The sequence below is a fragment of the Crocuta crocuta genome, unplaced genomic scaffold (genome assembly GCF_008692635.1).
Source record: "Crocuta crocuta isolate KB4526 unplaced genomic scaffold, BGI_CrCroc_1.0 scaffold190, whole genome shotgun sequence".
NCBI classification, from domain to species: Eukaryota; Metazoa; Chordata; class Mammalia; order Carnivora; family Hyaenidae; genus Crocuta; species Crocuta crocuta.
The window spans coordinates 11338962-11353314 of NW_027527955.1; the positions used below are offsets into that span (position 1 = coordinate 11338962).

At 36.5% G+C, this 14353-nt stretch overlaps 1 protein-coding gene across 5 annotated transcripts in view; it reads right to left on the reverse strand.

Annotated features, from left to right (window-relative positions):
* The window catches only part of CDADC1 (cytidine and dCMP deaminase domain containing 1), a 65805-nt gene that overhangs the window by 22770 nt on the left and 28682 nt on the right, over positions 1-14353 (reverse strand). For all 5 annotated transcript variants that reach the window (XR_013332298.1, XR_013332297.1, XR_013332295.1 and 2 more), the window contains 4 exons: positions 10014-10063; positions 6975-7144; positions 5013-5202; positions 996-1056 (listed from right to left, as the gene is read on the reverse strand). Coding sequence is in view for 1 of the 5 variants with exons in the window: in XM_077752613.1 (XP_077608739.1) it covers positions 996-1056; positions 5013-5202; positions 6975-7144; positions 10014-10063 (471 nt within the window). In the remaining 4 variants the exon portion in view is untranslated. The remainder of the gene's footprint in view (positions 1-995; positions 1057-5012; positions 5203-6974; positions 7145-10013; positions 10064-14353) is intronic.

Genomic DNA, 14353 nt, shown 5'->3' on the forward strand with positions numbered 1-14353 from the left:
AGGGCATTATTAATTGGTCCCCTCAAACACTGTTATTGAATACACATTCTTTAATCAGATCCACATATATTTTTCTTTGCATTTTTTCTTTTTTTCCTGATTTTTTTTAAAAGATGCAGTGAATAGGTATTTTTCCCCCAGACTGCAAATAAAAAATATACTACTTGAATAAGTAAAGCTAATTCAGAACACACGAAAATCAAGACATTTGCACAGAAACTATAGAATAGGAATTCTTTTCATAAAGACCTTTATATTTCCTAATTTTCAGGGTAATTAAATCATTGTTATCAAAAAATTTTACTTACTATAATAAACTTTGATTTACCTAGAATCCAAACAGATAACATTGCTAATATTTAAAGACAGTATTGTATAGCAATAACTAATGCTCAAAATTATGAGGCTCAGGAATTACAAGATCTCCCAAAGATGATATTACATTAAAAATACCTGTGTTAATATGCATATAATAAAGCTTTGAAGACTAGTAAGTAATTCATTTATGGTAGCTGAGATGACATTAGTCACACTATTCAAATAACCAGAGTATTTCCTTTCTCTGATCAATCTCTGCAAAGGTGCTTTTACTCCAATAAAAAAGTCTACAGCCTCTAATTTGGCCTTAGAGCCATCTGTATTAATTATACATACTTTTCCTTTCTAACTGTCCAACAAGCTTTTGTTTGGTATAGGAGAGCATTGTTGTTTACTCTTGCATATAAATTTAATTTATATATTCAATTTGTGCATAATTATTTGTATTGAACTGAAGATTCTATAAGACTGATTATAAACCAGCACCTTCCATTGAACCTAGCATATAGTAGATACACAAATGTTTGTAAACAAACTGAATGGCAAAAATCTAACCTGCAGAAAGAATATGCTCTAGCTACAACCACAATTTCCAACACCTGATCATGAAAACTCACTATGTATTCTTTCTTCTTAGCAACAAAGTTAAGCTTAATAAAAGACTTTTAAATACTTACTCTCTCTACTTTCAGGCTCATTTTGTTCACCCACACAAGTTCTTGCTGGATTCAGCTGCCACTGTAAAAGGGCACAAGCCTTTTATTTATATGTTTAAGAAGGATTTAATAAATAGCATTTCAGCACCCTGTTGTCAATATCAAAACATTTTTAAAAACATAAAAGAGTTAGCATGTTCATACCAACCAGGCCCTATAATGACCCTAAATGACCCTGAATGATATGACTTCCAGGATCAGAGTCAATATTCTTAGGGAAGGAAGGAACTTTAAAGATCCTTTACCTCCGTTTTATTTTTTTTAATTTTTTTTAATGTTTTATTTATTTCTAGGAGAGAGAGAGAGAGAGAGAGAGACAGCTTGAGCAGGGGAGGGTCAGAGAGAGAGGGAGTCACAGACTCTGAAACAGGCTCCAGGCTCTGAGCTGGCAGTCAGCACAGAGCCCGACGCGGGGCTCGAACCCACGAACCGCAAGATCATGACCTAAGCGAAAGTCAGACGCCTAACCGACTAAGCCACCCAGGTGCCCCCCTTTACCTCCGTTTTAAAGGTAAAGAAGTAGAAGACCAGAGAACTGTAGTGACTTGCCGACTAGCTAAGGGCACCAGCAGAATTAGAACCTGAGTCTGCCCATGCCCAACACTTTAGAGTTTCCACCACATCACATTCCATCTCCACGTCCTACAGCATCTTGTGATAGCTAGAGAAGGCTTAGATATAAAGAGGGAAATATGAACAAGATAATCTTGCCTTTTAATATAGTTATATCATACCATATATCATATCTCCTCTGATTACAGAAAGAAACAGGGAAGCCTGATGGTTCTCAGATAGCACTGAGATGCCTGGAGCAGCTGAGAAGAAAAACTGAGTGTAACCAGAACCTCATGGCACAGCCCTTCCCTTCTCACTTGGCTAGAAATCCGCATCATCAGAATTACTAATGACTTCACCCAAAGGGCCTCATTAGGACACTACCTCTAGAAAGGCACAATTCAGTGTGCAGGACCTGGTTTTCTTCTGTGAGCACCAACAAGTTCATCAGACAAACTAGTTAATATCACAATCCTTGAGGGGGAATGAGATACAAGACATTTTTCCGTGTATAAAAAAGTCTTTGGAAAGGGAGGACATCTAGAACTGGTTGGTTGTCTATAGAAATGGGATGGTTGGGATCATCACCAGGAAAAAGAGGACTTATAAGGCGTAGGAAATTATATATGAACTTAAAAAAAAAAAAAAAAGGCATGTTTCAAAACACGTCCACCTGCTAAAATCTATTAATTTTGGCAAAGTAAAAACTAATAGCCCTGAATTTATATTTAAGGATAATCATAAAAAGACTATTTCTAACTTTAAGAAACTTAGAAGCCATTTAAGTGCCTCACAACAGAGGGATGGTTAAATAAGTTAGATCTGTAAGTTGGAATATTGTATAACCATTAAATGTTATTTTTGAAGAATTCTCAATAATGCAGAAAATACAGCAACATGTTAACAGAAGTATCTATGAACTGTAACAGAATATCTGTTCTTTTTTATATCCCTAGTCCTCTAAAACAAGCATATATTGCTTTCATAATAAGTAAATTAAAAAAAAAGTAATATGACGTAATAGAGAAAAATGTACATGTATTAAATAGAAAAAAAAACCTTCTGAATAAATGGACGTGGGTCTACACTGGTAAAATCTATTCTTGAAAATACTGTTGCTCAGCCCTAGCCTAGTTTGCAGCAACCCCACAGAACAGAATCACCCATCTCAAGGTATCTGGTAATACCTCAATGAGAAAAGCAAGTTTTTCAAACAAAATTAATTTCAATTTGCTTTAATCTTAAAGAAATCAATTTTGGATACTCCTATACTACTCTTGACAATTTAAAAATAAGTGTAATCATTGACATTCAGATTTAGAATGAAAACTAGTTCATGTTAGTTTCTGGTATTAACAACAACAACAAAAAACCCACTAGCATTGATCTAGCCAGGGAGTTTAAGTCATTTACATACTACTGCAAACCAGGACAGATGAGGGAAAAGGAGGAGATGGAGAGAGGTGACCGTCACTGGAAGGAGCACAGAGAAGCAGCATGTGCACCTGACTAGGGTACGCCTGTGGGTCTTGGCCCATCTCTGCCGAAGGGCCTCACACCCTGTAAACGTTTTCCCCCCTCCCTCTGCTTCTCTCGTCCTATCTTACATTCTTCTGACCTCTTCATTCTCTTTACAGTGAGAAAGCTACTCAAACTCACCAGTAAGCAAAGTATTTCAGAATTCACTTAATCTGTCACAGTCCTGAAGAGCTAGATCATTTCATCTTTATGGAGAGAATATGAAAAAACTATTTCCTCTCACTCCTCAGGAGGAATGAAGAGACAGAAAACAAAAACACAAAACTGGAGATTTCTCTTTGACTAGCTGGATGTAAGCTTTTGTTTACTTTTACAAAAGAGGTGCCTTGCTCATCTCTCCTTTCTCTTAGGGCCCTTTTTCTTTTAAAAATCATGATGAATTTAAAAAAAAAAAAAAATTAAAAAAAAAGGGGCGCCTGGGTGGCTTAGTCGGTTAAGCGTCCGACTTCCGCTTAGGTCATGATCTCGCGGTTCGTGGGTTCGAGCCCCGCGTCGGGCTCTGTGCTGACTGCCAGCTCAGAGCCTGGAGCCTGTTTCAGAGTCTGTGGCTCCCTCTCTCTCTGACCCTCCCCTGCTCACGCTGTCTCTCTCTCTCCTAGAAATAAATAAAAAACATTAAAAAAAAATTAAAAAAAAATCATGATGAATTTTAAATAAAACTGGAAATAAAAAAACAAAAATAAATGACAAAGATAAAAAGGGTAAACAGTTATGATACTTCATATACACACAGAACCTAGGCAATATGTTGTTATAGTTCCAAAATTTTTAATATAAATATAGATGTATATGTATACATATAGTTGACTTTTATTTTTTTTAATGTTTTATTTATTTATTTTGAGAGAGAGAGAGAGCAGGAAAAAGGCAGACAGGGAAAGAGAGAGAGAATCCCAAGCAGGCTCGACACTACAAGCAGAGTCCAATCCGGGGCTCGATTCCACAAACCATGAGATCATGACCTGAGCCGAAACCAAGAGTCAGAGACTTAACCTACTGAGCCACGCAGGTGCCCCAAGACTGATCTGGCTATCAGGTCAACAAGTTACTCTCAAATGTTTCTGGATAAAAAAGTTCTTTGTAGTGGTTTTGTAACTTTTCTGTATGTTTGAGATTGTTTCTAAAAAGTTTTTTAGGGGCACCTGGGTGGCTCAGTCAGTTGAGTGTCAGACTTCAGGTCAGGTCATGATCTCATGGTTTGTGAGTTTGAGCTCCACACTGGGCTCTCTGCTGACAGCTGGGAGCCTGTTTTGGATCTTCTGTCCCCACCTTGCTCTGCACCTTCCCCTGTTTGCTCTCTCTCTCTCAAAAATAAATAAACCAAAAAAAAAAAAAGTTTTTTAAAAGCCTAAATAGTAATAGTTAAAAGTTCTATGCTATCCATGAACTATCTCAGTACTTTTTTTGAAATATCAAATATTAAATCCCTTCTAACTTTTCTGATTTTTCCCATGAGAAATGCGTGTCATAGTTCACGTGTGCACGCACGCATGTGTGTGTGTGTGTGTGTGTATTTGTGTCGGTCCCTGTCTTTTGGGTAATCTTAAACTATTTTCATCTCTTTACCACTCCAAAACAGAAGAGTGAGGGAAGTAGGTGAGGGATTTTAATTTGTTAGCCACCAGATGGCGCTGAAGGGTCCACCAATTCAGGATCTGTAAGGTCAATAATGTACAACTGGATACAGATGATATCAATACACAAGACAGAGATCCTAAGCTGAACATCTGTAATTAGATGAATAGTTGCCCATAAAAATAAACTCAGTGATAACAGTTTGGTGAAACGCTTTAGAAGTGTGAGAATCGCTAACTTAAAATATTCAGCAGGGTAAGTAACAATATAATAGAAAGTACCCTTAAAAAAAAATGTGTATCTACTTACTGTAAATTTGCTAACACCCTCAAGTTCCCCAAATCTCATGTAAGAGATGTCTGCTTTCTTTTTTCCAACATCTACATCTCCTGCATAGATTTGTTTTATGCCTGCACCTTTAATTAAAGGTACACACTCATCACATGGACACTTTGTGACAAAGATCATACTTCTTTCTTCAGGCTTTATTTCTTGACACCTACAAAAAATTTATAAATATTAGGAAGGCAGCTTCCACGTGGATAATTACATTTTAGAGAAATCTTTACTAAAACTGAGCTGCTTTTAAAACAGATTTACAGCATTATAAACAATAATAAACTTTATTCTTGCTAAATTAGTGAACATACAAAATATATAAACTCATAAAATGTTAATATACAATCTGAACATGACAATTATTATAATTAAAATTCATTTATTATTCTAAGCAATTGGTGAGATGTTCACTATTAGATTACAAATAAAAACAGAAAAAGACACTGAAAGAGGGAGGGAGGGAGAGCAAGAACAATGCCTTCTCCAATAAGAACTTTGCGATGCCAGAACGGGGGCTAAAACTCACATCCTCTTTGAGAGTTTACCTCTTTGAGAGCAATTAGACATTAGCTCACCATGGTAGCCAAAAGATCTAACCCTTCTCTAGTATCAACTGGTTATTTAATTGATAAATTAATATTTAAATTCTACTTTGAGTTACAGTTCCTTTACCCCCTCCCTGAGAAAGGATACTTTATTTAACAAGCGTTTGGCTTTGACAGATTCATACCTCCACACAAAGTAAGCAAGTAAACCAACCCGTAATGAAGAGCACAAGGAAAAGAACAGAGAAACTGTTTCATGAGCGAGTTTAGGACCCAGGAGTGCTCTCATCTGAGGCTACAGGGTTTGCATTTCCAGTTCTGTGGTTTACACTGCTCTTGTCTTACACAATCATCCACTCTCCGTATCCATCTCCCCAGTTCAGACTCATTCTATTTGCCTAGACTAGGGCAAAAGAATGTTATGCATCTGGTCTATTTCAATGATTTATCTGTGACCTAAGTGATGGGTAGGGTAGCTCTGTCGATGCTCTTCCATTTCTCCACTTTTAAACTCAAAGTCCTCGCTTGTCCAGCCCTTACCCACTCCCATGTGCTCCACCGTCCAGCCCAGTTAGAACATTCGTGTTCCCAAACCAAGCATTTTCCTACTTCTAGACCATTGGTCTGCTTCACTGAAGCAAGGATGGCTTCCTTTCAGGTAAGCCTCTCCAACTGCCACAATCTTACCAGACCTTCAGAACCCAGGTCAAATGCCAGCTCCTCCTTAAAGCTTTCCCCTCTCACTCCCCCTCATCTGTAGCAGTCCCTGAATTTCTACAGGATTTTGTGTTGGCCTTTCCCAGAGAACCGTTTTTCACCTTAGCTCAAAAGGACTCTTCTATCCCTCTGCTGCATTAGAAGCTCCTCAAAGACAAAAGCCATGTCTCGCTCAGTTTTGAACCCCCTAAGATCACTCCCTTAGTGGTAATGGCTGAGAAATGTTTGTGGAAATGCTCTAAATGAACACCAGAAGGAGGTGGTGCCTGTTATAATCTCTAACCAAAACTGTGCTAAAGCAATTTGGTTCATAATAAAACTTATATATTCATAAGTTTATCTGTTCTAGATCTAGAAAACAAAGGACATCTTACAGCACAGAAATGTGGAAGACCCTAAGGACAAACACCAAGCAGTTTTATATTGGAAACAGAAGGAAGACAAGAAAAAAAAATAGGTTCGTTCAGTAAATTCGAAGGTGTGGAGGATCTCTGGCAATGGCCTCAGGTCAGTCAGCCCAGACCAAGTATATCTGAAATTATACTTCTGAAAAGAATATGTCTTAGAATTTAAAAAAAAAAAAAAGGAATTAAATTATAGCTAAAAGAAAACTAATTTCAACTAATCCTTGCTTCATTTTAAAGAAAAGACATGCAAATGAATTTCATACCTAAACGTCAAGGCATTCTGTTCCGCATGTATAATGTATCTGAATTTCCTTATTTCTCTGTCTTTCTGTTTATCATCCATGTGTGGGAAGTCAGCATACTCGGACCCGACAGGAAAAGCGTTATAACCGCATCCTATGAAGTACATGGTGCCAGTTCCATCCCAGCTCCTCTGTGAGAGGGAGCAAACCAACAAAGCTGAGCTGTCAACATAGAAGGGCACCTGGTGGTGTATTTTAAAACCAGGCATCACATTTTATATAACTAATTCCATTTTCTGTGGCCAAAAAAATACAATCCTACACATTCCTACTGCAGCATGGTTTTGTCAAAGCTAAATTTCAAGAAGGCTGATTATTTCTAATGTATAATCTCAAAGCAATCCTTGGTGTTAGCTGTTAAACACCAGCTTGTTTAATTCACAAATTGTTTCACTTGATTGAGACATCTCTCCCCAAATAGGTAATAAGATCCTGGAAGACAGAAATGTTTTATGCCTCTCTTTTATGTCTTAAAGTACACCTATTACAGTGCTCCATATATAACAGGTATTCTATAAATAATGGTTAATTTTGTATATGCTCTGTGCTATTCTACTGGTTAGCAAGCCAGAAATGCTGAAAATATTTTGAACAATTTCAGCTATGCTGCTGTGATACAGTTGGAAAATAAAAATGCACTTTCCTTTAACCTTCATATTTATTGTGTGTTTTATTTGTATTGTATGTATATACATATTATATTGTATGTTATATATACTATAGTTCATGTATATTATATATATGAAATACTATATATTTAATGGAAATTTTTACTTAAGTGGCTTTTTTTTATTTCTCATGGTCAATGGCATATTAGGTATAATATGAAAGCTTTATCAGTTACTAGAGTGAAATATTTTATCAAGCATAAGTGTTTATAATAACTTAGAATATGCTATAAATCACTAAATTTCAATATATTATAACTACTCATGTGATAATATCAATAGACTTATTACTATGGCAGCTTAATAAAAATCATTGTTATGATGAGCCAACACATATAAAATGTTATCTCACTAGTAATAATAATAATAATAATAATAATAATAAACAACACTTCTTGAACATTTACTGTCAAACATCATGCTGAGTTTTATATGTATTATTTCATTTAATCAATCCTCACAACAATCTAGACAGTAGTACTATTACTTTTCCCACTTTACAGATAAGGAAGCTAAAGCCCAGAGAGATTAAACTTGTCCAGGGTTATAAATGCTAGTGACATAGCCAGAACTCAAGCCCAGGTTGCTGGACCCCAAACCCATGTCTTTCCACTTTACCAGGCTACCTACTACAGATAACTTGACTGGAAACTTAAATTCTCTACAGAGCACTTGAGAACCACATGTTAAGCCAAAAGGCTACTGGGCATTCATGTCAACACAAATGAGAGTTCCAGCCATAGGCCAGGCACTGTGCTAGGTGCTGGGAATACAGCTGTAAGCAAGACAGGGACCCCCTCCCTCATAATCTGGAAATAAGAACCTGTGCACATACTTTCAACTGGGATGAGTGTCATAAATCAGGTACACCGAATGCTATGGGAGCCTGTGGCAGAGGAACCTATTCCAGTAGGTGTTAACAGGTGGGGCAGAGACAGATAGAGTCAAGGCATCTTTTGAAGGTGGAATTCATAGCACTTGGTGATTGATTATACACGTGTAACAGGGAATGGTATGGTGACCACTGAGGAAGGAATAGGATGGCAGGGAAGACACTGGATTATTGATTGGCTAGGCTGAACATGAGGGCCTTATGATACATCCAGGGAAACAGTCAAATTACTTGCTATAAAGTCTACTGAGGCAAAATCTAGGCTCCCTACTCATCTTTCAGCCAGGCTTATAGTTACTAAGTGTCTTCTTGATTCCATACCCTTCCAACCCAAACCCACAACTCCATGAGGCCTCCAAAAGGCCTCATCATTTCCTTTTTCTTAACTCCCTAATTTGCGGTCCAGCCCCACTTCATTCTTCTTATAATGTAAATCTGATCAAATTATTTTCCCAGTTAAAATATTCCTGGATTGCACTGTCCAATATAGTAGCCATTAGCCACATGTGGTTAGTGTGAATTCAGAGGCACTGTAAGTGTAAAATACACACAAGATTGTGAAGACTTAATAACTCTCCCCAGAAGCAGCATATTTTATTAATAGCTTTTATACCAATTACAGGTTGAAATAATATCTCTGGACATATGATTAAATAAAATATATTCTTAAAATTAATTCACCTGTTTCTTTTTTTTTTTTTTTAATGTGGCTCCTAGAGAATTTAAAATTAGGTGTGTGACTTACTTTTTATTTCTACTGGTTAGCACTAAAGTGTCCCACTGTGGAAAGGGTAAAGTCCAAACTCTCTACATGGTATACGAAATTCCACATGGTCCAGTCTAGTTTTTTGTTACACTACTATGCATATAGTATGTACTCTACTATACAAACTACAGAGCGGACTACACACCAAATCACTTGAATTTTCCCAAATTCTCTCTCGCACCTTCAGCCTTTGCATGTTATCTTCCCAGTCACACTAATGTGCTCCGCTGATGCCTTCTTATGCATTCTTCAAGACTAATGAATAGTACCCTACCTCCTCCAAGAATATTTTACTCATTTCTCCAAGCAGTGTAGAGACTTCTGGTCCATGCTCTCCTAGTGTCATGTTATATTTACAGTTATATACCAGACCCTTTTTCATTCCCCTGTCTCCATTAACAGACTATTTAAGGCCACCAAGGGCAGAAAATGTCTTTACCTCCCCACTGTTCATTGTGGCACAGTGCCTACCCTGTGGAAGATGTTTAATAAATGTTTGCTAAATCAATTAATCTACCTAGACAATTGTTGACAGAATGATCAAATAGAATTTAATAAATGCACCAAAATGAAATATTAACCCCAATGGGTCAATAAAATGTAATGCACTTAAGACTGAAGTAGGTTTAAACAAAGTCAAGGTTAAGTGTTTAAAGAATTACTTTCATACTTACAGATTTTCCTTCTGCCCAAATGACTGCTCCAACTCCAGTTTTATGATCCTCTGAAAGATAAATGTCATTTAACACAGTAAGGATCAGTGATTTGTTAGTTTCAAAAATACATGTTTCCAAAAACAATGCATATTATTGAAACATATTTCACAATGTAGCCGCGATCCTTGACATTTTCACTAATTACAGAAATAAATACTTTTTTATTACTAAATAAATTTACTTAGTAAAAGTTCACCACTAAAGTAAATACTTTCAGGCATGGAATATGGGGACCAGGTACTAAATAACCAGACAGTGTCACTACCAACCCAATCGCACATGGTCTGTGCTGAGCTCGTGATAATGGCAGTGCTCACAGCCAGAGCACCACAAAGCTATAACCAGAACTGAGTGTAATTTTATAGATTCTCCACCAACAAATCAGTTTCTAAAAGACTATTTCTAACAGATGATGGAATTGGCTTAAAAAGAAGTTTCTGAACTGATGAATTTAATGTTAACAATAGTTCACAACAATTAAATCTGTCTTCTAGCATTTTTTGCACTCTAATCATGGAAAATACATTTTATGGAAATATTATTGCTAAGAAAGCTCAAACTTATAATACAAACAAAAGCAAGTTTTAATGGGCTTTTATAGCTATATGAAAGTCCTTTTCCTGACCTTCAGACTTTATTTTAAGGGGAAAAGAATGCCAACTTAGTGAATGATGCTCATTTCTAAATCAAGTGGCAGAACTTATAAACATAAGGTTAAAATTTCCCTGCAGAACCAAAACCTCTACAACAAATAAAGCTGTATTTCTTAAAACCATGAATCTGGTTTTAAAAAACCAAAATAGAAATTCTCCATATCAAGGATTGACTTTTTCCTTCTACTAATACAAGTTTCAAATTTCTAAAGACAATTATACAGTAGTTATGAAAACCACAATATTTATTAAAGTCTTAATAAGGGAAAGGACTGATGTTAGGTAGGTACATTTACACAGAGGTGGTAACAATCATCTGTGAACTAACTAGGGCATTTTCATATTGGTAAGGATTAAATGAAACTGTAGTTTCATCCTACAATTTCCTAAAAGTTAATCCCTCCAATGATAACTTTATTCCATCTAGGTATTAAAAACTAGTTTGCTTTATAAATAAGTTAATTTTTAAAAATTATGATACTATAACAAAATTCCCCATCTTCAGTTCAAGCAAGCTCGAGTTTTCACAATTTTATCACAAAGCATTTGTGTAATTTATTTTAAGCACTTTTTAAACATTATCTTATTTTTACCATAGAGGTAAAACAGATAAAATTTCCTTTTCTAGATGAGTAAACGGGCAAAGTAATCAAGTGACTAAAATATAGCCCACTACATGAAACCTACCCCTCCCTTTGACATTAAGAATGTCATAACAAAGATTTCCCTTTATGGAATGCCCAACTAAGACAATGGTGAAAAGCTCCTGTATTCATGAAATTTATAGTCCGATGTGGGAGGGAGACAGGAAGAAGCAAACATATAAGCACCTATGTGCTGTGCTTTTAATAGAATGGAAATGAACACCATGCTGGGAATGGAGAGTATGGGAAGGCTTATTCTAGAGTGGAGATTCAGGGAAGAGATTTTGATGTAAACAAAATTTTGTTCCTCCCAAGGCATTCAGAATATAACATAAGGGTGGAAAAGAATATAATTATGGCTTTATGCTCATTTCTAAGGCAAGTGGCATAATAAACATAAGATTATATTTGCCTGAAAAACCAAAACTTTTAAGTAAAATTATCGTGTATAAACCTGAAACAATGAGAACTGAAATAGAAATTCTTCATATCAAGAGTCTATTTTTCCTACCATCGACACGAAGTATTTTTCATGTTATGTTTTTTAAGTCTCAGGAGGCACTTTTTCTGTTTCAGTCTGGGGACAGACTAAACCTTGTCGGGAGGGGGAAAAATGTGATTTTTCCCTCAGTATGTGGCTCTACTGCCTAGCTAGGGTTAGTTAAACCAACAGAATATTCTTTTCTATGTCTTTTAAAATCAGAATAAAATTTCACCCATGTTAGATGGAGTAGATTTCACACAGCTCCAAGGCTGGATGACAGATGAGGTAATTTCTCAAGAATCTTTTCATGTCTGCAATTTTTACAGAAATTGCTCTCCATGATCTGCTCATTCACAGGTTTTCTCTGTGTTCCTCTGAAGGTAAAGGTCAACTTCTAATCACTGAGCCAAATTCCTGAGATTCCAATCACCAAAAGTCAGAGAACTCTTTAGCCCATGATTCTGGAACACAAGTGTGGTTATTTTAGCTCCTGATTCTGTGGTCATGTTAGCATTTTCCCAAGTGTGGTCCACAGTCACTTTATCAGAATCACTGGATGTTTGCTAAAAAAAGGACTCCTGGCTCCCAGGGAAATCCCCTGAAGTGACCTCTCCAAAGGAGTCAGGCAGGGTTCGGGAACCTGCATTTTTCATGAGCATCCCCTCTTATTCATAGGCAGACTACAAGTTGAGAACCACCAAGTTATGATCTTAAACAGTTAACTTTCACGGCTACTCCAACCTACTTTCATCATCAAGTTGTGGTTCAGGAGGAAGGCATAATCCTCAGCTTTGGAAAAAACAGTCTAACGGAAAATGGGACCCCCAAAAAAGATTTTAAAATCATACTTAAACCAGGAAGACAAGACGCAGTGCATTCCTCTTTTTTCCCCTCTAGAGTCTAAATGAATTTTGTCACATTTTTGCTACCTCACAGTTTCCTTTAATGACACCTCTGTAGAGCCTATTTATTCATCACTTAAAACACAATTATTAAGCACCAGCTTCTCAATTATTTTTGAAACTCTGTTGTTAGAGGTTCTGGAATTCATTTTACTCATATTTTTAAATAAAATGGTTTAATGAAATGGTATCTTCACCTATAGGGTGAAATAAAGTCAAAGCAAGCTAAGCAGTGTGAAATTAAAAGCCTGAGTTATTAGGACACGCTTATCACGGGGGTATCTACCTTGCTGTACTGCCCTCAGTGTTAAATGAGATACATATATAAATTGCCCTGCTCTGTGCCTGACACATTCTAGGTACTTAGTAATTGTTACCATTATACAGGTCCAGAATTTGTTTTCTGAAATCCCTTTTACCAAGTTGTTGTTTGACAGCTTGATGTACTTATTTCATGGCCACACCTGACCAAATATTTAGTGCACATATTCATACATTCTACTCCACATGTATGTGCTTGATTATCATGCACTGTACCCCCTGGAGTGCTGCATCATATACATGTACCATATTACCTTTCAAAATCTGTAAAATTCTGAACTCCTTTTCATGTGGCTCCAAGAATTTTGGATAAGGGATTGCAGACCATTTACCTTTGGATGTTAAAAGACTTCCTTTATCCATTCAGCACTCCATGCTTAGTGCTAAGGAAAAAATGATGGTTCTCTTCCCTGGGAAGCAGAGAGTGGAGTGGAGTGTGTGACAGAGTTGCATCCTATTCATGATTTCGGTTCCAGGCAAAAACGTTATTCACAATAAAAAAATTAACCTGGAAAAATCTTTTAAGTTACCCACCAAGTGCAGAAGCACAACTTTATGTATAAAACTCTGCACAGAAATAGTGGATAAATTTAGAGTATCTTGTAAAGAACATAGATACAAATTTGTATCTGTATCACTGCAAATTTGTATCACTGCATCTTTACACACTGGAATCATATGTGGTATGATGAGATGGTCTTCTATGAGAAGAGGTACTGAGATCAAGTAAAAGAACAGCAGATTCTGATCTCCCAGCTTACGCTCACTCTGGAATCAACTGAATTCTAATTAGCAAAGGAGAATTAGTGAATTATAGCTGTAACAGCTGTTCCTGTTTATGTTTCTGCCCCTCCAGAATGGTTTAGAGAAAAATTCTTTACAAAGCTGATTCTGGCAGAGACTAACATGCAGCACACGATACAACATAATTACATTAAATCAGACTTATACACAATTGTTTGGAGTCATACTGCTTATGCCTGTAGTAGAACTACATTCTTTAATAAAAGAGTTGAGTGATTATTAAACCTGCTGAATGGCAGAATCCTTTGCAGAACTTTAAAAATTCCTAAGCCTAGGCCGCACCGTTAGGAGCTCTGTTCAGTAGGTCTGGGTTGAAATCGGAGCATTTGCGCTTTTTAATAAAAGTTTTGTGATTCTGATATGCTTCCTACTGAAAGCACTTTGTGGTCTTTGTTTAGAATATAGTGCAGACCAGTGGGATTTGTATGGACCTTTCTTAAGATTTCCTTCCTTCTCCTTCTTTCATGGAATAAGCAAAAAAAAAGAAACA